Genomic DNA, 25515 nt, shown 5'->3' with positions numbered 1-25515 from the left:
TATAAATATCATATATTTTTATATCATATATATATATGTGCATTTAGGAGATATCAAACACTACAATATATATCTGACATATATTTTGATAAAGAAACACCCTAGGGTTAAGTTAACTGCTTAAATTATTACTTAGTGTAAATGCATTTAATTTGTTTTGTAATTTCAAAATGATACATATAAAAAAATGTAGAGTTTGCATGCTTAATACATCTGAAGCTACAGTTTCCAAATCCTGAACACTTCAGTGCCCCCTCTGGACATAATGAATATTTGGCAGTAACTGAGCATAACAGGGCACAAATAATAGTTAATGAAGGCATCCATAATTATTTAAATTAGACTATTTTAAGAAAAGTTTAAATTTTAACATTAAACAGCTTAAAATTATAATAATTGATTGTATAACATGCTGGTCATTAAAATGAGATTGGTATTTTTATTTTATTTTTGAGACGGAGTTCGCTCTGTCACCCAGGCTGGAGTGCAGTGCCGTGTGATTTTGGCTCACTGCAACCTCCGCCTCTTGGGTTCAAGCGATTCTCCTCCCTTAGACTTCTGAGTTGCTGGGAATACTGGTGTCCACCACTATGCCAGGCTAATTTTTGCATTTTTAGTAGAGACGAGGTTTCACCATGTTGGCCAGGCTGGTCTCAAACTCTTGACCTCAAGTGATGCAGCCCTCCTCAGCATCCAAAAGTGCTGGGATTATAGGTGTGAGCCACCATGCCCGGCCGAGGTTGGCATTCTTGAAATTAATACATTTGGTAAGCATTAAGAAGGCAAAACATGGAAGCACTCACAATAACATATAGGATCCAACTAAAATTCTCCTTATTGAAACATGAAATTACAAAGCCATGTGTGCATACTTTTAATTTTTAAGACTTTTTTGAAGGAACTTTTGTGAACAAGTAGAAAAAATGTGGATACATAGCATCGCTGTCTTTAAAATTATTTGATGAAATAGGTGATAAGAAACACAGAATTAATAATTCATGTAACATTTATTACAATACATCTTCTGATATTAGCATAGTAATAAGTATTCATGATTTACATAATTGGAGAGATAACACAAATACAAATTATGCACACACACATACACACATACACGTTCCTATGCTTCACTCAGAACTCAAGAGATGCTATTTGAACTTTATAATGTGTATGCCATTATAACTAAAGTCAGATTTGTTATAGACAGTATTGTTATTTTATTATCTTTAATATCTTCAATAAGTCCATTATAATGGTGGTATTAAGTTTGCTTATGACTAGGTTAAACAGAACTTTGGACTCCATAAAAATAAGAACAAATATTTAAAATGGCTTTAGAATAGAAAAGTAATCTGGTAAAAGTATTCTTGATGTTAATAGAAACAAAACAATGTGCTCGTTAGATTAACAATGAATAATCAGATTGTTCCAGTTTTTCACTAACGTAAATAATGCTGAAACAACATTCTTTGTATGTCTCCTCAGATATACATATGAAAATACCTAGAAGTAGAATTGCTACCTCATTAGAGTATTCACATCTTTAATTTTATTATATATTGCAAATTGTTTTTCCACCAGCAGCAAGAAGTGGCAGGAATTTATTATTTTAATTTGCATATCCCTGGTTGAACAAGTTTTCAAGTTTGTTGGGCAGATATTTCCTTCTGTAAGTTGACTCTTCATATACTTGCCCCAATTTTCCATTGGATTGTTTACTTTCTCTTACTGATTAATATGAGTTCTCTGTATATTCTGGATTCTAGTAGAGTTCTGGATTATATGCACCTAGTAGATGAGTCTATAATTCCTTATCCAATATCTTCTCATTGACTTTTTAGGAGACAGGTGAAAATGATCACTTAGCAGTACATATGGAAATAATGACTTATAAGCATATAAAAGTTAAGTGCAACAGGCCAGATAAAGACCTGGTATCCCAGACAAAGACTGACATATTGAGTAACCTGGGAATTGTCTTTATTCCATAATGTGTCCTTTTCCTTGATTTCAGAAACACATATATTTGCTGTTTTCTTTACATGTTTCAGAAGAGTATTCATTAAAGGGAATACAAATATATTGTTGCTGTTTGAAAAAAAAAAAAAAAAAACACGAGTTTAATTCAGTTGCCCATTCGATTGCTTGAGTTTATAACTTATGGTAGCACTTAGAGTTGTTTCAGATAATGACTATAATTTTGGTACAGAACCTAATAGTAAAAACAAAACATTTTTAGTTTTATTTAAAGTGCACGTCAGTCATAAAGCCAGAATTGAATTGTTCTTTTCTTACCTTTAATGAAAATTAGCCTAATTGCTATTTTATGTTTTAAAAGAAACTTCTACTGTTTAATAATAGTTACAGGTTTAAGTAAATATTCTGTTAAGACTTAAAGAACCATGTCCAATTACTGTATGAGTAATAACTTAGAGATGCTCTAAATTGGTTTAAAGTAATGCAAGTATCACTGGCCACAATTCAGAGATAAGTCAAAATCACTTTTCTGTAATATTTGCTTTTCTTGTATATAGATCTATTGTATTCCCTAATCCTTTTGGGATATATAATCCAGTGATATTAGGACCAATTCATCCAGAAACTGAAACATGCAGTGACAGAGTTCATCAGGACCACACTCAAATGAATGTTAAGAGTCAAAGCATGATAAAAGTGCATCTGAAAGAGTATATGAACAGATGACATTGCATACAATATTGCATATAAGAAAAAGGAAGGAAAGATATTCATATTATGTCATTCTAATTCATGTACACTGAAAATATAGACCGTGAACAGACATTCTTTCATTTGTTCCTTCATATATTCAATAATAGAATGCTTCTCGACCACAGATGATTCCAGGGGAAATTGGCAATTGCTAGAGATATTTTTGGTTGTCACACGTGGGGGAGGAGAAAGTGCTACTGGCATCTTGTGAATAGTGACCAGACACGCTGCAAAATATCCTACAGCACATAGAGTAGCTCCCTACAAGAAATAATTATCCAGTCCCAAATGGCAATAGGGCTGAAGCTGAGAAACCCTGATTTAAGCTCACATTACATCCTAATCGAAACTAATTTGTTCGATTCTGAGCCATGGGATTCATCAAATAAAATCTATTTTTATTGGTACCATATTTAAATAAATTCATAGAACCGGTGGTATAGTAATTATGTTTGCAGGATTTGCCTCAGACTATGGTTCAAATCTCAGATTCACCATATGTTAGCTTGTACCCTAGGCAAGTTTCTAACCTTTTGTGACTCTCCTTTTTGAATATAAAAAATGTTAATAGTATGTGTGGAGAGGCTCTACAATGGAGATTGAGTGAGATTAATTAAGGTGATTTATGTTAAGTGCATAGCAGAGTGTTTGCACTTAGTAAGTTTTCAACGAATGGTAGCAGTTAGTATTACCTTTACATATACTAAATCATTTCATCCTGATCTACTATGAAAAGTGTGGTCACTTACCATATTTTATTGTTTTTAAGATACCATTGATTAGAATATGCATCATTATTTTATTTTTCACCAAGAAAAATGTGCTGCCAATTTAGACTGTGACACGCTATCATTGATAAAAGGTGTCCCAATTTCAGAGCAGCTAACCTGTTGAAATAAAATGACAGTCTTATAATTGATTTTTATAAAACTCATCAAGAAGCCTTATTTGATTAGGTGCAACTGAACAATACTACACGACTGACCACATTCAGTATCAAATTCCCTTAGAAGGATATAGGAACATAGCTTAGCAGGAAGGTAGCATCAGGCATCTCTCTTTAGTAGGATTGGTATGCATAGCAATCTCCAGAGCACCACAGAGCCATCTAAGAGCTATTCAGTTCACAGCACCTGTCCACTCTCACATAGCATCTCAGGAGCACAGGAAGGAAACAAATAGAGATCCTGGCTCAACCCTGGCCTAGAAGCCTTATGCATCCCAGAGGCCAATGCCTTGTAAGATAGTTTCCAAGGTCCTCAAAAGGGACATGCTTAGTTACAAGAATAGTTGCACTTGGGGAATCCCCAAAATTATGGTTTTTTTCCATTAGGCATTTATAGTTCATATGTAGAACATTTAACCAAGGTGTAATTTAACAGTCTCGAACATGTTTTTAAATCTGAAGCAATGTTGCCTGCTAACACATTTGACATTCCAACTTTATCAGTTTTCTAGGGAGAAGGGAGCTAGAAAGTTGATTGAAGGACAAATTATCATGCAGATGGGCAAAGGGTGTTTTTAACCCTTTATTCACAACAATATCTGTTTTTATTTATTTTATATTTAAAGATATTGAAACTCAGAGGAGTTAAATGACTTGCCCCAACTCATGGATTAATAAGCCTAGAACTCAGATGTTTTTATTTCTAGACTGATTATTTCCAACAACACTGTAATGTCCTAAAGCAAGAGGCAGCAAACTATGGTCCAAGGACCACATTTAGCCCTCTACCTATTTTCAGAAATAAAGTGCTATTGGAATACAGCCACATTTATTTGTTCATGTTTTGGACCTGACTACTTTCATGCTGCATTGGCAGAATTTGGGTATGAGAGAAAACATAACCCACGAAGTCTAAAATATTTACTATATGGTGTTTTATAGAAAATGTTTACTAACCTCTGCTCTAAAGTATAATTATAAATTGGCTGAGTGCGATGGCTCACACTTGTAATCCCAGCAGTTTGGAAGGCCTAGGTGGGTGGATCACGAGGCCAGGAGTTCGAAACCAGCCTGGCCAACATGCCAAAACCGCATCTCTACTAAAAATACAGAAATTAGCCAGGCTTGGTGGTGCATGACTGTAATCTCAGCTAATCTGGAGGCTGAGGCATAAGAATCACTTGAGCTCGGGAGGTGGAGGTTGCAGTGAGCTGAGATCATGGCACTGCATTCCAGCCTGGGCATCAGAGTGAGACGGTCTCAGAATAATAAATCAATCAATAAATAGTAACTATAAGTTGTTTAACTCTTTCTATGTATCTATATAAGGAGTTAAAAGAAAAACATTTGTTTCTAATGCTGAATTATTTAAAACACCCATTAATTTTTTATTTTTAATTGACAAATAGTAATTATATATATTTATGGGGTACAGTGTGATGATATTTGTTTACATTGTGGAATAATTATGCGTGATGAAGGATTTTAGAGCCACAAAGCCTGAACCTAACCATTTCTCTACATCAGTGGTTGGCCAACTTTTTTCTTTAAAAGGCCAGATAGAAAATATTTCAGTCAATTTTTGAGGCTTCATGGGCAATTTGGTTTCTGTTGGAAAAAGTCAATTCATGCTATGATTGGAACCTAGATAACCAGGCCCAAGAGCCCATACCCTTCACCAGTAAGGACTTAGGAAGGCAGCAAGACCGTAGGAGCACCAGTTTAAATGACAGTTTTTTTAAGCAGTGTCCTGTGCTCCTATTAAACCAGACCAGAGTTTTGGCCCTTATTTAAGAACTGTATGTATAAAGTTTTCAAAACTAAGGGCTTCAGGTTTACACAAAGTCCTTCCATCTAAACAATGCAGATTTTATCCTCTTAAGAATCTCTTCATACCTACCACCTGTTCTCTTAATTCCTGAAGTCTGATCTTAATACAGCAGCCAGAATGATCTATTTAAAAATAAGTCAGATCACATCATTCCTCTGCTGAAAGCCCTCCTCTGGTTCTTAATCTCACTCAGGATAACAGCCAAAATCCTTCCAAAGATGCCCTGTAGGACCGATCCTCCTCCATCCCCAACTCTCTGGCTATCATTCCTACTACCCTCCCCTTGCTCACTGGATTCCACTCACCCTAGGGTCTTTTTTTTTTTTTTTGATTGAGCATACACATACAGCCTTGCCCCTGGGCCTTTGCACTTGCTGTCTTTGCATAGATTGTTTTTCCTGAGATAGCTGCATGAATCGCTCCCTCACTTTGTTCAGATCTTTGCTTAAGTACCACCAACCTACACGGCGAGGCTTTCCCTGGAGGCACTTTCTAAACCCTCCACATCCCACCTCCCTTTGCCCCATACATAAGTCTCTCATTCCCATCCACTGCTTTAATGTTTCTTTAGCACTTTTCACTATTCAAAGCACTGTAATTTGTCTTTTATTGTACATTATCACCATTAGAATGTAAGTTTTATGAGGACAAAATAGTCTGTTTTATTCACTGTTACATATCTAGTACCTCAAACAATGTTTAGCACATAATAAGTAATCTGTAAATATTTATGCAATGAATCAAGTGATTTTTGGAAGACTTCTGTAAGATTTCATTTGCCAAAAGAATTCTGCCAAAAGGACTTTGAAACCTCCACTTGAAGAGTGGAGAGCTTCCACAGAGGCTTCTGGATGTCACTTGATGATCATACCTATGTCCACTCTTTCACTGGCCTTGAACATTTCCAGTATGCCGCTTAGTAGATTCTATCTTCTCAGTTTCACAACACTTGTGAGTTTAAAAATCAATACTCCATTATGCTTTGTATATTTGGACAGATTATTTTTGAAATCCATAAATCTCTAAGTTTTTTTTAAGTCTCCCTTTGCTGAGCTGCCCTTGATTGGTTGAAAATGGAAAGAGAGAACCTGTCATTCTTTGTCAATCAGCTTGGCACGTACTTGTCAGCATGTAGTTATAGTGAAAGAAAGCTGCAGTGCAGTGGTCTAGCAAACCTAATTGTAGATAAATAAAAGAATAGTCACCCAACATGAGAGGAAAAAGAAAGAAACTCAAGTGCACAATGTTGTGTTTTTCTATCCATCAGCCTTCATTTGTCAGAGTCTGCCTGACAACCTGGGCCGTAGAAGTCAGGCTCCAACACAATACTGATTCCATTTCGTATTTTGTTTCTTGCCACCCTTTTTAGCAGTTTCTATGTGGAATAAGAGATAGTGCGGTCAATATATGTGACCAAGGCACATTTATTTTAAAGGCTTACCTTGGTCTTTTCATCCCAGAAATCATATATTTTTGTTTACTTTACTATAATATTGTGTCAACTCTTGCTACAGTAACAAACAATGACAAAATTCCAGTAAGATATAACAGCAAACATTTATTACTCACTCATATGTCTGCAGATCAGCTGCAGCTTTACTCCACACTATGAATCAATCTTTTCATTGTAAACTGTGGATCTGCTCTAAATGTCTCCTCATTGCAGGACACCAGCCAAAAGAGCAGCTTCTATATGGCATATTATTCTCTCATGGTGGAAGATAAGAACAAGGGGAACCAGCAAATCTTGAATTGCCTTTAAAGTTCTAGCTAAGAGCTACCACATGTTTCTTCTGCCCATGGTCTATTGATCAAAGTACAGTACACAGTCAAGCCCGAAGTCAACGGGAAGAGAAATATATTCACTCCAGGGCAGCCATATTAGACAGGAAATGAATAATAATGAACTAGCAAATCAATCATAGTATCCACAAAAACCTTAGAATTTCATTGATTCCAAAATGCATTTTTAGTATTTCAATGTCTCTGAACTTGAGATATATGGTACAATATATAGTGTTTACAAAGCGTAGGTTGTTGTTTTTTTTTTTTTTTTTTTTTGATTTCTTAGTTTGTATAACAGTAGTGGCCCTTATAATCAATGATAGATTAAACCGTTGATTGTGGTCATTGACAAAATAGCCAAATGGCAGAAGGTACTCTTTATAAATAAGTTAGTTATAAGTGGGAGCTAAATGATAAGAACACATGGACACATAGAGGGGAACAACACACGCTGGGGCCTATCAAAGGGTGGAGGTTAGGTGGAGGGAGAGGATCAGGAAAAATAACTAATGGGTACTAGGTTTAATATCTGGGTGACAACATAATCTGTAAAACAAAACCCCCATGGCACAAGTTTACCTGTGTGACAAACCTGCACATGTACTCAAAATAAAAGTTAGAAAAAATTAAGTGAACAGAAACTTATATTTGCAAAAAAAAGTTGTCATTTTTATCTCGAACTTCTTTTTTCAGTAGCAATATTTATATCTCATTCAGATCAGCTTACTTGGTTCGAAAACCATGCATTAATAGCAGATCTCATGTCTATCTATTCATATATATTCTTATGCATTCATTTATAAATATATATTCATTCATATATATTTAGAAGATCAATTGGAATACATAAGTGCCATTCCCTTATTTAAAACCCTTTTGATGAGTTCATGTGCTTTGCAGGGACAGGGATGAAACTGGAAACCATCGTTCTTAATAAACTGACACAAGAACAGAAAACCAAATACCACATGTTCTCGAACTCATAAGCCAATGTTGAACAATGAGAACACATGGACACCGGGAGGGGAATATCACACACCGGGGCTTGGGGGATTAGGAACTAGGGGAGGAATAGCAGTGGGTGGGGGATTGTGGAGTGATAGCCTTAGGAGAAATATCTAATGTAGATGACTGGGCGATAGACGCAGCAAATCACCACCATGTCACGTGTATACCTATGTAACAAATCTGCATGGTCTGCATATGTACCCAGAACTTAAAGTATATTAAATCAATCAATCAATCAATCCCTTTTTGTAGCTTCTCTACTACAGTTCTGAGGGTAGTATACAAGATTCTTCTTTTCTCTGGCTTTTGTTTTCTACTTCTACTCCATTACTTTCCGTTCCCTTACATGATATCTCCATACTGCTTCTGCTTCCTGTCTTTGCATATTCCATATTCCCTCTTGGAATACATTCTCTCTTCCACCCATCCCCTTATAATAAGGTGCATGAGCTGGTTGTGCTCCCAGCCTTTCTGTCCTGACCTTCTTGTCTATCAAGCACAGAACTGATCAGTTCTTGCTCTGTGCTCCATTGTACGTTGCACTTTGCTGGTTGTTATACCTGACACGCTCTAAGTTTATTATGTATCTGTGTGTCTGCATTCCCAATTCCTAAACCAGACAGTGAAACATAGCGAGCATTGAATAGATGTCTGTCAAATGAACAAATAAATAAATAAACGTTTGAACATACATGGAAATGTTGTTTATGTCCTTCTTATAATGGGCTTTGAGATATATGTTCTTAATATATACATAATCATATATTCTAAGGTTATTAGTAGGTAAAATGAAAAAAATTTACAGAAATTAAGTACAAGAAAGGAAAACAAGGAAGAATTTTTCCCTGTTATACTATGTCTAAGAACACCAAATTTCTAAACATATGCCTACACAATCAGAATAATGTTGAATTAGAAAGATAAAGTTCAACAAATCAATCCTTAGAAAATATATATTAATTTACCTATGACTTGTTACTTTTATCCTCAAAGGTTTTTTGGGTTTTTTTTTTTTTTTTTTTTTTGACTTCTCTTCATCACGAATCTTTGCTTCACTGCTTGTCAGATCAGCATTAGTAATGCGATACAACAAAAGGTGCTGAGAGTTACTCCATTTCAAAAACCTATCAGGGCTAGATTTTAAGAGACCATGATATTCTCCTAGTGTTAGTGAACCATTACTCCCTATTACCTAATTAATACAAGTTATATTCTTAAAATTATATATGACATTGTAGTGAATGGTCAGTACTCTGAAGGAAATAAATTGTTGTATCATAAGGAGCTTAACACCTAGTGCACAATCTTGTATTGGAGGGGACACTAAGACATGGAGAAAAAAAGAACCTTAATGAACATGCTCTATTATTAGAAATGAGGTTTTTTGGTGGAAATCCAATGAATACTTTCTTGTCTGAATGTTCTTTGAAGTTGAACACTTTCTCCTTACAAAAGCTGGCCACTATAATTAGCTATGTTTCCATTTTAGTGGTGGCCTTCTTCACCTTATCTTAAATCATATAAAGATGTGATGGCATTTGTGAGATAAAAGGTTTACTCAAACCAATTCTCTGACCTAGATATCAGAGGTTTGGTAATCATAAATCCACTAAGAGAAACTCTCAGAGCATTTTCAAGGCTATGTAAAAATTTATTTCCTTTTCTTTGAAAAGAGACAGGATTTTATCTCACTTATATTCTGGAAGAATTTTGTAGAATGTACTTGAGTTCAAGAGGGGGAGAAATAATTAACATATTAAGAAGCATGTCAATCTTGGAAAGACATAATAAACATATCTACACATGTGCATGCATGCATGCCCACACACACAGTATACACAAAAGGTCAAGAAAGGAAGTAGAGATATGATCACACATACTTCCTGGATATAATTTCAACTCTGCCATTTGTAAGCCACATGGTCTTGGACAACTGACCTAATCTCTCCCAATTTCAGCTTCCGTGAAATTAGATAAAAATTTTTTTGTAGGAGTGTATATATGTATGAAAAACACAGTGTTTGACATATAATAAATGTTTTAGCAACTGTAACTTGTTAATATTATCATAGCAATTAATGTCACTATAGCAGTTACTTGCCATTTTCAGCACAGCTAATAATTTTAGTAGCATTTTCTAATGTTTCCATCTTGTGTGCTTTCTTCAGAGTTGTTTCTCGCTCTGTTTTTTTAGCTTTTCTATGTCACATTCTATTTGCATGAAGGAATATCAAATTAAAAAATTTATTTCACATACTATTTCATTTTTAGGATAATTGTCAGTTTCTTATAGTTTATTTTCCTTATACTGACTTTAGAAAATATATACTAAAGAATATTTTCAGTGAAGTTAATTGGATTTACTACAGTTGACCCTTCAAGCAATAGTATCTTGCCCTTAATAACTGACCTAACTTTGAACTAATAAATTCAACCTGCAAATAAATGTAGTGAGGTAAATTATAGAAATTTATCTTCAAAATGGTCTTTCTAAAGTGATCTATCAAAGGTGCATTTAATTAGAGGTCCAGTTCTCCAAAAATGTGCCAAGGAAAAGTAACCACAAAGAATTGAGAGCTGAAATGAATTCTTTCACCCGTTGCTCTATTTCTATAGAACTGAGAATAAATCTAATCTAGGTACTTAGAATCTGTATTATGTCATTGAAGGACGAAGAGATGACAATAGTGATGATAGAAGGAGATGGTAATAGAAAATGTATCAATAAAAGGAAATGATGTGACTATGCAATGTTCATTCACCAGAGGGCTAAATCTAGGGCTATTTTGGTGACTTGAACAGGGAATATTCTATTTTCTGCAAGTAAAAAATATGGACATTTCATTTGGCATGCCACCTGCTCTTCAGTCCATCATCTAGCAAGCACCTGCTTAGCACTTTGGAGCTCTAAGTAATACTTGGACTCCTCAAATGTCATCCTTGTTGCCGTTTCTGTTTATTTGCCAATAACAATTAATTAAAATTTGTTTGTGGCTGTCTTAAGGAAATTCCTTGTAGTAGTCAAGGAGACTCGTAATCCTATCTGCCAGTGCTTTCTGAATAGTGGCATCTATTCTTCATGATTTTGGGAACTATTTCTGGGTGATTGAAGAATATGGGATTGATAATGAAGGATGCTAATCATTTGGCTGCACATAAGAAACACAGATGGAAGTATTGACTATTTGTGTTCATTCTCTAAAGGTATAGCATTTACACTGGATTGTACTTGTAGGTAATTTTAAAGGAATAACTATTCAGTCTTTTGAATTTGTTATAATTTTGCAAGACTTTTTAAAAATCTTACTGAGAAATTTTATCATAGAGAATGAATTAATACTCTTATAAATTTTAGGTTTGTTTCTTCCATAATTAAAAAATTATCCTAAAAGATTGTGTATGTGTGTGTGTGTGTGTGTGTGTGTGTGTGTGTGTGTGTGTACTCCTTGGTTTTCCAGAACAAATGTTCCCATTCATTTGTTTTACTGACCTTGTTATAGTTGCTCGCATTGTAAGTTATATCTAGTAAGTTTAATGTTGTTACCTAAATCTGTTTGCTGAATTTTAAAAACGGGAACATGTAGTAAATTTGGGGGACCACAGCTAGTATTTACAAAGTAAACCCAGAACATTAGATATAAACCCTCATTTCATTTTAACCTCCAGTGAAGGATATATTCAGTATTAGTATTTGTATTATTTCCTTAGCTTCCTTGCTTATCTGTAATATGTAACATGGTGGCACCCCTTTTCATATAATTCTCTCCTCACTTCTTTTTTTGGGGGTTTTACAAGTTCCTTTTCAGTCTCTTCTGCTCCTTTTATCTTTTATTAGTTCAACTTTCTTCTCTTATCCTGTGGAGGTAAATACCTAATTCTGGCTCCATCCCCTTCAGTCACTCTACAAGTATCACTGGGACAATATTGGACAACTACTGTTTTTACCTCCAAAGCTGTATCCTTAGCCTTACCCCTAATCTGCACACTACAGTTGTTTTTCCAATTACTTTCTGTACATTTGCATCAGTGTTACTCATAGGCATCTTGACTAATGTGTCCAACCTGAAAACATTATTGCTTCCATATACAGGCTCACCTATCTGCCTTATACCTTTAGACAGTTTCTCCCAAGTTACAATATGTTGGTGATTCTGAAAATTTTCTTTTTCCCCATCAAGTCCTGCCAATCCTATATCCACAACATAAGAATGATTCTTCCTGAACATCCATGCTGCTCCTGTTTGTTCAATAAGAACTTGGACTTCTAAAGGAATTTCCTATGTTTCTTTCACCAGCCTCCTATCCTTAAAATCTTTCCTCCAATCTGCTGCTAGAGTTGTCATCTTAAAAGAGTCAAATCAGGGTTGGTATATAAGAAATTTTATAAACTACTAAGTTCTTGGTATATATAATCAACTTGAGAGAAAGAGAGGGAGAGAAAGAGAGAGAGATAAGATTTTATTCTGTCCTCTATAACACCTGAATGATTCTGTACATATTTATGTTAACAGAGCATTGTACTACTTCAAATCCTTATACAAGCCAAAATCCTCATTGCCTTATGGCAATTGAACTTGCTTTTCCCTCTGCCTGAAATAGTCTTCAATATGTTGACATGACTCATTTCTTCACTTCATTCCATTTCCTGAAGAGAGGAACAGTCTTCTGTGCTCACATTGCCTAAAATAGAGCCCACTGTCACTCTCTACTTACTCTTTTTAATCTTTCTTCATAGCATACATATACATATACATATACATATACATATACATATACGTATACATATACGTATACAGGCATACCTCTGAGACGTTGAAGGTTCAGTTCCAGACCACCATAATAAAGTGAGTCACAAGAATTTTTTGGTTTCCCAGTGCATATAAAAGTCATGTTTACACTACACTGTAATCTATTAAGTTTGCAATAATGTTGTGCCTAAAAACTAATGTGCATGCCTTAATTTCAAAATGTTACTGCAACATTCAAGCTGAGAGCCAAATCAAGAATGCAATCTTATTTACAATAGCCACAAAAAATATAATATCTAGAAATTCATCTAACCAAAGAGATGAAAGATCTCTACAGGAATAACTACAGAACACTGATGAAAAAAACCATAGATAACACAAAGAAATGGAAAAACATTCCATGTTGATGGAAAGGAAGAATCAATATCATTAAAATGGACATACTGCTTAAAGCAATCTGTAGAATCAATGCTATTCCTATCAAACTACAAATGTCATTTTCACAGAATTATTAAAAAAAACTATTCTGAAATTCATATGAATCTAAAAAAGAGTCTGAAGTGTAAAAGCAATCCTAAGTGAAAAGAATAAAGCATGATATTAACCAACTTCAAACTACACTATAAAGCCACAGTTACCCAAACAGAATGGTACTTGTACAAAAACAGAAACTTAGACCAGTAGAACAGAATAGAGAACTGAGAAATAAAGCTGCATACCTACAGCCATCTAATCTTTGATAAAGTAAACAAGAATAAGAAATGGGGAAATGACTCCCTACTCAATAAATGGTGCTGGGATGGCTGGCTAACCATATGCAGAGGAATGAAACTGGACTCCTACCTTTTACTATATACAAAAATTAACTCAAGATGGATTAAAGATTTAAAAAAATAAAATCTCAAACTAGGAGAATCCTAGAAGAAAAGCTATGAAACACTATTCTAGACATCAGTTTTGGAAAAGAATTCATGACTAAGTCCTTAAAAGCAAATGTAACAAAACCAAAAATTAATAAGTGGGATCTAATTAAACTAAATAGCTTCTACACAACAAAAGAAACTATCAACAGAGTAAACAGACAACCCACAGGATTGGAGTAAATATACACAAACTATCCATCAGAAAAAGACCTAATATCCGTAATCTATAGGGAACTTAACAGGAAAAACACAGCCTGTTTTAAAAACATGGGGCAAATTAAAAAGGGGGGCAAATGACATAAACAGATAGATACTTCTCAAAAGAAGACAAACAGGTGACCAACAGATATTTTAAAATGTTCCACATCACTTATCATCAGAAAAATGCAAATCAAAACCACAATGAAATACCATCTAACACCAGTCAGAATGCCTATTATCAAACTCTCAAAACCCCACAGTTGTTGGTGAGCCTGCAGAGAAAAGGGAACATTATACACTGTTGGTGGGAGTGTAAATTAGTTCAGCCACTGTGGAAATCAGTTTAGAAATTTCTCAAAGAACTTAAAATGCACTATCATTCAACCCAGCAATCCTATTAGTGAGTATATATCCAAAAGAAAATAAATCAAGACCAGTGCTACCGACATGGGAGTGGGTAATGCATCCTCTTGCCATTCCCTGTGTTTGGTCCTTGCCTGTGATGATGGGAAAAGCAAATGGCCTCACTGTACTACAACCAGGGCCGCAGTCAGCGCTTTGATCCTGAGACCAATTCTGATCATGCTTGCACATACCACCCAGGTGTTCCAGTCTTTCACGATGCATTAGAGGGTTGGTCTTGCTGTAACAGAAGAACAACTGATTTTTCTGATTTCTTAAGCATTGTTGCCTGTACAAAAGTTATATGTAATACTGAGAAACCACCTGAGCCAGTGAAACCTGAAATCAGGACTACTGAGAAGAAGAAACTATCTGAATTGAAACCCAAATTTCAGGAACACATCATTCAAGCCCCTAAGCCAGTAGAAGCAATAGAAAGGCCAAGCCCAGATGAAGAATTGACAGATTTGGAATTAAAAATATCTGCCTCTCTAAAACAAGCACTTGATAAACTATCATCAGGGAATGAAGGAAGAAGACAATAATGACATTAATATTGGGACCTCATTTAAGAATGGAGAGTGTTTGAAGACATATCCGGGTCTAGAGAGTCTAGAAGAAGTTTTCTGTGTATATCATTCTGGAGTACCTATTTTCCATGAGGGGATGAAATACTAGAGCTGTTGTAGAAGAAAAACTTCTGATTTTAATACTTTCTCAGCCCAAGAGGACTGTACAACAGGGAAACACATGTGGACTAAAAAGGATGCTGGGGAAAAGTTGTTCTATGTAGACATGACTGGCATGAGAGTACAGGTAAAGTTATCATTTCAGTAGATGCTAAAAATTCACTTCTAGAACTTAGTCGAGTAGAAGCAAATAGCACATTGTTAAATGTGCACATTGTATTTGAAGGAAAGAAGGAAATAGATCAAAATATGAAATTATGGGGTGTGATTGATGTAAAGTGAAGTTATGTAACTATGACTGCAACAAAGATTGAGATCACTATGAGAAAAGCTGAACCGATGCAGTGGGTAAAACCTTGAACTGCCTGCAGCAAAAAAGCAGAAAAAAACAAAAAGATGACACAACAGATTGAGTAGGAGATGGGTGGAAGGCTATTATGTATTTCAGAATTCTTAATACCGTGTGATGTGGTGGCTTGCTGCTGTAATCTTTTGTTTTTCTGTGTGTTACTGAATCTGGCATTTCAGAGTTAACATTAGGTTCTTAAAAGCTAAAGTCAGTTTGTCTTTTTGTGCCTCTCATCTTTGTTATACATTAAAGTATACACACAATTTAGCTAAGAAGGAATATATAGAAGAAATGCAATTTTAGTTTAAAGAAAATCAATGAAAGGATTAAGCATAAAATAACAGCATTTTAATTTTTCATAGAAATGGGTTTTCTGAGATACTGTTATAATCAATAACATGAAGATGTAAAATTTCCCAAGAAAAATTGTTAAAGTAAATCTAAAAGTAGAAGAGTAGATTCTGTATTTAACTCTAGGAGGTTAGTTAGATAGAAAATAATCTGTGCCATGAAACTTTCAACTGCCTGTGTGAACAAAAGTCTCTAGTAATGCCCACCTTAACTCAATTCCCATAGGCTTAAAGTTGCAACAGTATTTATTTGCCCATTCAACAATTTTTTCTTTAGCACCTACTATGTGTTAGGCACTTCCAGGGATATGAGTGAACAAGGTAGTTATAGGTCTTACTCTCATAGAGGATAATTCTTTAGGAATGGTCAAAACTAGACATGCACACACAGTTTGACTAATTGTGATGTGTTTTGAAGAAGGCAGCAAAGGAATTGGAACAGTTTAAGTAAGACTGCAGGTTGGCAGTGGGAACAATGGTCTTTGCTATCATTTTTCAAAAATCCCAATGAATGGGAATGACTATTGTTGCATTAAGTTGCATGTCCCCTGGTGACCCATAGTGATTATCTATTATCAGAGAGATAGGACTGGTTTTTCAGCATGAGATAATATTAGTCAAACAAATTCAGATGATGAAACCAAAATTTCTTAATGCTTAGAAGTAACATTAATTTGATCAAGTCACTTAGATGATGTGTTATTAAGAAGTTGTGAGATATGAAGAAGTAGCTGTTACTACTGCCAATAGCATAAACGTTGGATCCAGATCTAAGTGTGTTTGAATATTAACTTGCCTACATCCCATGAGGTTCTGGGCAAGCTATTCTCATCATTGTCCCTACCATCACTACTATCCCACCCACCCTTGCTTAATTTTCTTATCTGTAAAGTGGGAATCTATATGAATCAGGGTTGGGGAAGGCAAATAGTAGTCATTATACAAATGGTAACTATGCTATCATCAATAATATAGTCTACAGCTATGATGAAGCTAATCAGAAAACATTGTCTATTATCAGTAATTAGCAATATCAATAAATATCATAAGAGAAGTCCCAGCTGTCAGTGAATAAATAGAAAATAGTGCTTTGTCTTAGAGAAACATATACAAAATAAATGGTGGTGACATTGATTTAAGTTAACTCATCAGTTTATATGTATAATGCATATATAATTTTAAATATATAATTTAGACATTGTACATGGTTTTGGCTTCGTAATATATGATATGCCTAAATCACAAATGTATAGGTTGAAAGTTCAGTTACTTTTTTCCTTTCCTTAAATCATTTTTACTTTGCCGAAGATAGGCTCTTTTCTCTACTTCTTTAGAATAATATATTTTATTTTCTCTTAAAGTATTTTGAGACCATGTAGCCATTTACTACACCAAAATGGTTTTGTTTTTTTTGTTGTTGTTTTTTTTTATTTTTTTGCAAATGGAGTATTCAAGGGTGAATTTATAGTGGCTGGGGACCTATTCAGAAGTAAGTAAAACTAAATTTTCCCCATTCCTGAACTGAGATCAGAGCTATTTCTACCTCTAGCAAAGACATACAGTCATTCCAGGCACTGCATTTTCAGGGAACAAATTGTTTTCTTGGCAAGGGGCAGTAAGACCATCAATTAGTAATTTTACATGTAAAATAGCTAAACTTCTGTTCTAAAGGAACTGAAAATTGCAGACATAACCATTAACAAATAAGGTTAGTTATATACAATTTTGACCAAAATGCTTGTTTGCCACTGGTATTTATTATAATAAGAACTGGAGAAAATAATCTATCTCAAGAACATGTGCTGAGCACCCGTAAGTTGTAAGACACCCTACTGGGCAGTATGAGATTATAGTAATTTGGGATTTCCTACTGATGAATTGAGAGAGAACAGGTACAAACACAGTATACAAAGGAAACAGTGACATGAAGACAGGTACACACAGCAGTGCTGGGAGGCTCCAGGACAGGAGAGGGAGGAAGAGAGAGATGGGTTAATCAGGAGATACTCTCTGCGGAAGATTGCCCAGGTCCTGACTGACATCTGACATTGATTAATTGATATTCTATCCTAGTGTTTAACAAGTGTTCCATCCAAAAAGTCTTCTGTAATATTTAACTTCACTTCCTTCAGCTTTAATTTATGCACATTTCTTTTGTCCTCCCATCAAGAGAGCTAAACAGCAGACAGTAACAAAATGGTTTATATTAATATACCTAAAGGATTTTCATCATGCTTCTGTATTCTCCAGACTGAAGAAAAGCAAACAATAACAAAAAATAATTTAATCATTCTTCAAAAGGCCTATTTAATTTGACTCATTAATAAATAATAAGCCTTGATACTGTGCTTAAGTGTTTACTCTTTGGAAAAAAATAATTTTGACAGTGATGTAGAAAGAATGACTTGATTTCTATTTCAAAACAAAATTTTATATCCAATACTCAAAACAGAATTTTGTAAAATAAGTTTATAAAGTAAAATGAATATTAGAATTATTGAGATTATGAAAGCTAAAACTAGTGTTTATTCATATAAATTATGAATTTATATGTATTTATATTTCATTAATTTATATGAATTTATATTTTTACTTTTAAAAGCAAAATGCTCATTATTGCATTTTACTTTTTTGAAAAGTAGAAAGTTAATGCCTGTGTTTCTGTATGAGTATTATTATATAATTCAAGAAAATACTGGATTAATTTTTTTAACTTTAGTGTTTCACATCTGTTTCTTTTCTCTGCACCAAAAGTTACTTTTTTGTGCCCTTATGTACCAGGCAGAAATTGATCTGCAATACATGTGGAGTCTCCAAGGGTATATTTAAATTTAGTAATTTTATTGCTAACTGTGAAGTTAATCTGCACTATATGGGTTCTTTTCCCCCAGGAAACTGAAATCGCAGTTCAAGCTAAACAACCGGATGTGGAAGGGATTTTGTCAAAAGGACAGCATTTGTACAAGGAAAAACCAGCCACTCAGCCAGTGAAGGTAATGAAGCAACCTCTAGCAACATCCATTACCTCATAATGGGTTATGCTTCCCCGGTTGTACATTTGCCATTGACATGGACTATTTATAATCAATGAAATAACTTCTAAGGAAATATTGGCCATACGTAATAGCATAGGCAAAGCTGTCTTTTTGATCAGCATATCCTATTTATATATTGTGATCTTAAGGCTATTAACGAGTCATTGCATTAAAGGACTCATTTCTGTCCTGGTGTGCTGCCATCAATACAGAAGTAGTCCCACCTTCAAGGTAGATTAAATTCTTTGGGGCTTTATTGCTTTGCTTGCCAGCCTTGATGCTTTTCATATTGTTTCGTTTAATTCAAATCAAGCAACTGCATCATACTGTCTGTCTCCAACAGCTATAAAGAATCACAATATGGTCTGTGACCTTTCTTTTCTCTGTTGCTCTTTCTCATAAAAGAGGAAAATCTGCATTCAGGCTTCAGTATTTTATTGGGACAAGAATTTTTAGTGAAATGTCATGTAATTGCTTCTTCCTTTGGCAAAAAGCTGGCCTGAGATAAAGCTTTCTACTTTTTTTTCTTCTCCATATGCATGTTGAAGTCTAGGGCACATTTGTTCGCAGGCTATTACATAAGGAGGGAGATGGAAAGCCAAGTCAGTTTTCAAAAAATAGCTAATCAATGCCTCGATTTGCAAACGAGAGTCCCGTACTAAATACACTATAGGTATTTAGCTGTAGAGAATACACTATAGAGAATCAGCAATAGGTTACCTGATTCTCTGTACCTGACCAAAATTATAATGGTTCCCATTATGATGCAGGTTCCTGAGATCCTGTAATCGTGGCTGTTTAATGATCAGTCTTGGGTTCTCAGCTAATGTTGCAGGCTTGGCTAAAATGAACTTCGCCCTGATGTTTAAAACTGCTCAAAACAGTTCAGGTCAATAACCTCATTATACATAACCAGTTTGTCCTTGCAAACAACATTACCATGACTTAGATTCTGTCTGTAAGGTCACTGCTTAGTTTCCCTTGCGCTTGCCCCAAGCTTCATTCCTAGAAGATTGTTTGTTTTCCTTAGAGTTTACAAGAGACTTTTCCTTAGGTAAAGTTGAATTTTGGACCAGAGCTTAATGTCCAAACACCAGACACTGAAAAGCACAGGTTTATCTGTCGATATCAACATATATTTATTCAGGAATATATTGCAACCACTCCTAAAATCTAGAAAAGTAATTTATATCTAGTTCAAGCCCAGTATGATAATATTTCATAAACTAACAATGTGCCACTTAGTTAGGAGAGTTAGAGGATGTCCTGAAAGCAGCAAATTTCAGAGTTTCTGTTGATGTTCTGAAGAAAGCCAGTCCCCAGAGCGGTTAAAGTGTGACTTTCATTGTAGCAAGCCATGAAATGCAAGTTCTATTCTTTGTTGATCCTCAAAGACTTTATGCCTTATCGTGTATGACTCTGAACTAAGGTTTGCCACTAATTGTTAGAGATCACAAAAGTATATGTAATTTGGCTTTTACTTTTGTGCCTTTGAAAAAGAGAGAGATATCTTAAAAGCCAGTGAAAAAATGTTTGCTTTCATTACATATAAAACAATCCAAATACTTGATGCTAACTTATCATACCTCCACCCACACACTCAACTACTGGGCCATTTTGAGATCAGAACTAGGATCTGCCATGCCTGATCATATCTGCTTTCTGCTGATGCATTAGTGGTGCAAAAGGAGAATTATTTTTCTGGAATAAAAAGAAAGAACCAGGTGTTATTGTTTTCCTTCTCTTTCACAACTCTTAAAACCACTTTTTTGTAGCAGACGACACTGTCCTTTCCTTTCTTTTTTTATTTTTTCCTTTTCCCTGCTTCCCCATTTTCTCTCAGTTTGGCACATTGAGAGAAGCTGAACTTAAGGGAAAATTTATTCCTGATCTACCATTGCTCCCTTGGATTTGCAGAAGAATCAACATATCAAGTTGGTCAGGTATGGTGGTCCATGCCTGTAATCCCAGCACTTTGGGAGGCTGAGGCAGGCAGATCACCTGAGGTCAGGAGTTTGAGACCAGTCTGGCCAACATGGTGAAATCCCTTCTCTACTAAAAAATGCAAAAATTAGCCAGGCATGGTGGCAAGTGCCTGTAGTCCCAGCTACTCAGGAGGCTGAGGCAGAAGAATGGCTTGAACCTGGGAGGTGGAGGTTGCAGTGAGCTGAGATGGCTCAGTTGCACTCTAGCCTGGGCGACAAGAGCAAAACTCCATATCAAAAGGAAAGAAAACAAAAAAGAAACAAAACATATCAAGTTGATGGAGCAAAAATGCAAGACTGACTTGGGAATTATGGGGTGTGAAAAAATAGTTGACTCATGCACAAGTTTTATATGGACCATAACCTTGGAAACATCTGAAGATTAGCTGAGGTTTGTGGTTGCCTGAAACTAGAGGCTCAAAAAATGACCCCCCAGTTCTGAACGTGACATCCAGCAATACAAGGCAGAAAGCTGTGAGGGCTATTTAAACCTCTACGTGGATCAAATATTTATTTTTAAAGATTAGGGATGATTTTTCTGAAGGAGGCTCCATTGCTCTGATAGAACATAAACAAAGCCTTTTTCAACTTTGAGTCCATACGTCAGAATTTAAAATTTGTCCCATTTCTCATGCCTTTTCTTCACTCTAGGCTTTCTTGCCTCTTAATAGAAGAGAAAATGAGTCTGAGTAGCTTGCGGCACATTTTCATGAGAGAATTGTTTCTGTTTGTGTTTTTGGGGGGAGGTGCATTTGGAAACTATAATAATTATGAAGAAAGTGATATTCTTTAAAAAGAAAATGAAAATTCTTCATGATGTACATGTAAGATCCAGTATTTAAATGGATAATTAGTATGTCCACCGCTTGTAGACATTCTAATTAAAGACACATCAGAGAATGATTATGTTTCTTAGGAAATTGACTTGTCTATTGGCACCTCCGCATTCTGCATCAGACAGCCTGTCTGTTCAGCTCCTACGCTCACCTCCCAAGCGGAGTTCTGATTGGAAGCTGGGTTCATCCCTGTTCAGTTTCTTTCCTTTTCCTTCTTTTCTTTACTTCATCAACTTCTTTAAGATTTCTTTTAGTTTCCAAGATGGTATTCTTTTAATTCCTTTTTTCAAAATCTCCGACTAACCAACTTCTTTATTTTCTTTGAGGACTTCCAGCAAAAGGTCAAATACATATTATGAAATACTACTACTAATGCCATATGTGTAGTACTAATCTCTGCTGCAAAACAACTGGAAAAATCTTAGATTAAATATCTATTCATCTTTGTTTAGCACTTCTCTCTCTCTCTCTCTCTCTCTCTCTCTCTCCCCTTCTCTCTCTCTCTCCCCCCCCCACACACACACAAACACACACTTTTATTTATTGGTATGATATTTCTTCATGTTAACTTCAGCAATTATTGAAAACTGACTATATAAGTTATATAAATTGTTTAAAATGTTGCTAAAGTTATAGTTTTGGCAATATATTACATTAATGCCATAGATGAGATTGTTTTTAATGTGTTCCATTTTTCCAGAGTAATAACTAGGTCCTCAATAGCACCCCATTTAGCAGATTTAAAGCAACAAAAACAACTGCTATTAGTAACAACGATGTAAACAACTACAAAAGAAATAAACCATTTGTTATTTGATTTTTATTATAAAATTGTTTTTTTAACTCTTTTGAACTTACGTATTTAGGTGCCATTTTCTTGTATTCATACTCATTTTTAACTTAAGCTGGAAAATGACGCTTTCTGTTAACTTTTAAAAATTTGTTTTTATACTTTCAATGCTTACATCACCTACCATGTATTAGAACTGAGAGCATTAATGAAATTTTAAATGTCTTGGTTACTTTCTAAAGTGATAAAATGAAGCCAGCTGGTTTGCTTTGCTAACTTTTTATATTATCAAAAATGTTACTTACATAAACCTAGTAATATATTTTACTTACTGCTCTTGAATTATTTTTAAATGTAACAGAAAAAGGTGTGAAGAACTTTCTGTATTTGGCCAAAGGGTTCCGTCCCAACATTTAACATAAAATAATTGCTGTAGACAAATGGTCAAGAGGCCAATTATAATCTTCCAGGCATCATTTCCTCAAATATGAGCTGCAAAATGACAGCATCATTAGTCATTTTCAATTACAGTCAATCACAACCAGGGATGTTTCATTTTCCCAGCTGTTTTGTTGTTAATTAACTAGATTAAGCTGTTTTTTTTTTTTTTTCTCCCAATGAGTTTGTTCTACTGCCAACATCAACATCTTAACATTTCTAAAAACTTCCTTAGGGTTTATTTTTTTGCCTAATGATCTTTAATATATTACTCACAACAGATGTGCATCTTAAGATTTATTTACGGTATAGCAGGTCAAATGGTATTTCATGGGTCAAAATGTTGCCGAAATAAATATAATTACAATTAAGATAATACTTGGATTTCATAAATCATTTGCCATGCATACAATCTCATTTACTTGGTGTAACTTCACTTGTAGCAACAGAAATCAATAGAGGGATAACAGACAGAAATTGTCCCCTCAAATGAACAAGTCTATTTTGACTGATTCAGTGAGCACAATTTTCATGCCAATAGCACCAGAATAAGTTGGGAGAGGACTTCTAGAAAGATGATAACAATGTTAGAGGTATTTAATAATTTATAAATAAATGCATAGCAGCATTTTATTTAAAAAAAAAAAAAACACAAGTTTGCTTTACAACTGAAAAAAAAAAAGTCTTGGAATGTAAGAGGTTGAATAAATGCTAATCCTAGTGCATGGACTTGAAGAGAGCTTCACTTTCCCAATGAGAAGAGAAAAAAATGATAATAGATTTTTGGGCAACTTTTAAATATAAATATTTAGAAATATGGACAAGATTGTCAAATGCCTAATTGCATTCAATGTATTAATTGAGTAGCATTTCCATATTTGCAATCTGACATTTTATAAAATAACACACTCATTTAGTAATATCTGGCACATTTATATTTTATGAAAAAATTTCATTCAAATGCCTTGTGTGTATATTATAGAATTCTAGAGCTCATACTCTGAAAGCCCTCTGGCCATGATTGCTAACAACATACTTGTAATCAAAAAATTAAGAATATTTACCTTATTGCAGCAAGAGCATAAAATACTTCAGAGTGTGGGCATCTCAGTAAGAAGGTGTTGGGAAAAGTTTCTTACAGAGTTCACCTGGCTGCATGATACTAAGGAGGAATTCAGAAAGTAGAAGCCATATCTGGATTAGATGCTTACAAGAAATAGAGTCAATGCAGTGATTAGGTATCTTAGTGATTATCTAAAAGATGAGGAGATTAAAGTAGGGCTAAACACGTCATTGGTAAAGGAGTAGCAGTGCCTCATATTAGTCATTTCTGTGATATCTGAAAGGCCTTGTCTCTACCTTGTTTCAAACATGGTCATGGGATGGCCTTGTGTCTGCCTAGTTTATTTTCTATGGGTGTTTTTCAACATCCCTCTGGGACCATCATTGCCTAGCTAGCTGCCAGCTGCCAGCTACCAGCAGGTCCATTTTTCACATTCTCAATGCTATCACTGAAATTTTTATTCCAAACTTCCATATCCATTCACAAAATATTAGGAAAACACTTTTTCATTTGTCTTAGATATGATTTTTTAAAATTTCCCAATAGACTAACATATTGTTTGTGCTGTTTAAATTGTTTGGATTTTTAATAAATTCTTTAAAAGACTTGTTTAGAGTGAACTGGCCATGAGTGATTGTGAAGTTGTACATTAGGAATAATTGCTGAAGATTTATCAACTTTCTTTGCCTCTCTTTTTAATTAACCAAATTATGTCAGAACACTTATGTAAGCATCACATCCCTTGAGGTTATTTTGGGCTAATATACAACATTGTGGTTCAGAATAAAATAATTGAGACATAAGAGGTAAGTATAAAGGCTTCAATATGAGCTAACTTTCTTTTCTGAGAGAATATTTGAATGAAAAATCTCATATATTCAGCAGCTCATGCAGAAACTAGGCAGGCATTTTAGAGATTCGAATTTCACCTCTGGTCCTCAGTTGTATTAATTACACTTAGAAATACAGACAAAGAAACATAAATGTTTCAATTACAATATTCAAATGTATGTCTGTATATATACAGCTGTAGGTAGATTCCTTTATTTATTTGGTAGTTATTAATTGTATGCCAAGCATTGACCCAAGATATATTTTTAAATTTTGAAAATCTCAAACTCAAATAGAGTTTAAAACTATATTCTAGTTTACTTTTGTAAACAAATAAATGTTATTTTTATGATTGTATTAAACAAATACATTATTTTTCCTTATCATTCTACATCAAATAATATCTATTTCTAGAAGGTTTTTTCCTTGTCTTAATGATAGAAAACAGAAAAATCATTTAATATTTTTAAAATATACAAAAACATGAAGCAAGAAAGCACCCACAATTATAGCTACCTATAAAATAGCTATTTTATTTTTATTAAATATTTTTATTTTTAATTTTATATATGTAT

The 25515-nt window shown here is 34.5% G+C and overlaps 1 protein-coding gene and 1 pseudogene across 13 annotated transcripts in view; both read left to right on the top strand.

The window, feature by feature from the left end:
• DMD (dystrophin) overlaps window positions 1-25515 on the top strand; it is a 2282798-nt gene that overhangs the window by 1519219 nt on the left and 738064 nt on the right. For all 13 annotated transcript variants that reach the window (XM_032285804.1, XM_032285805.1, XM_032285797.1 and 10 more), the window contains one exon: window positions 18854-18955. In XM_032285804.1, the coding sequence (XP_032141695.1) occupies window positions 18854-18955 (102 nt within the window). The remainder of the gene's footprint in view (window positions 1-18853; window positions 18956-25515) is intronic.
• Window positions 14578-16030, top strand: LOC116556515 (annotated as a pseudogene).

This window comes from Sapajus apella, unplaced genomic scaffold (assembly GCF_009761245.1).
Source record: "Sapajus apella isolate SASKATOON/1434 unplaced genomic scaffold, GSC_monkey_1.0 scaffold17, whole genome shotgun sequence".
Classification (NCBI taxonomy): Eukaryota; Metazoa; Chordata; class Mammalia; order Primates; family Cebidae; genus Sapajus; species Sapajus apella.
Note: the sequence above shows the minus strand (reverse complement) of the source record. Positions and strands in the feature narration are given on the sequence as shown.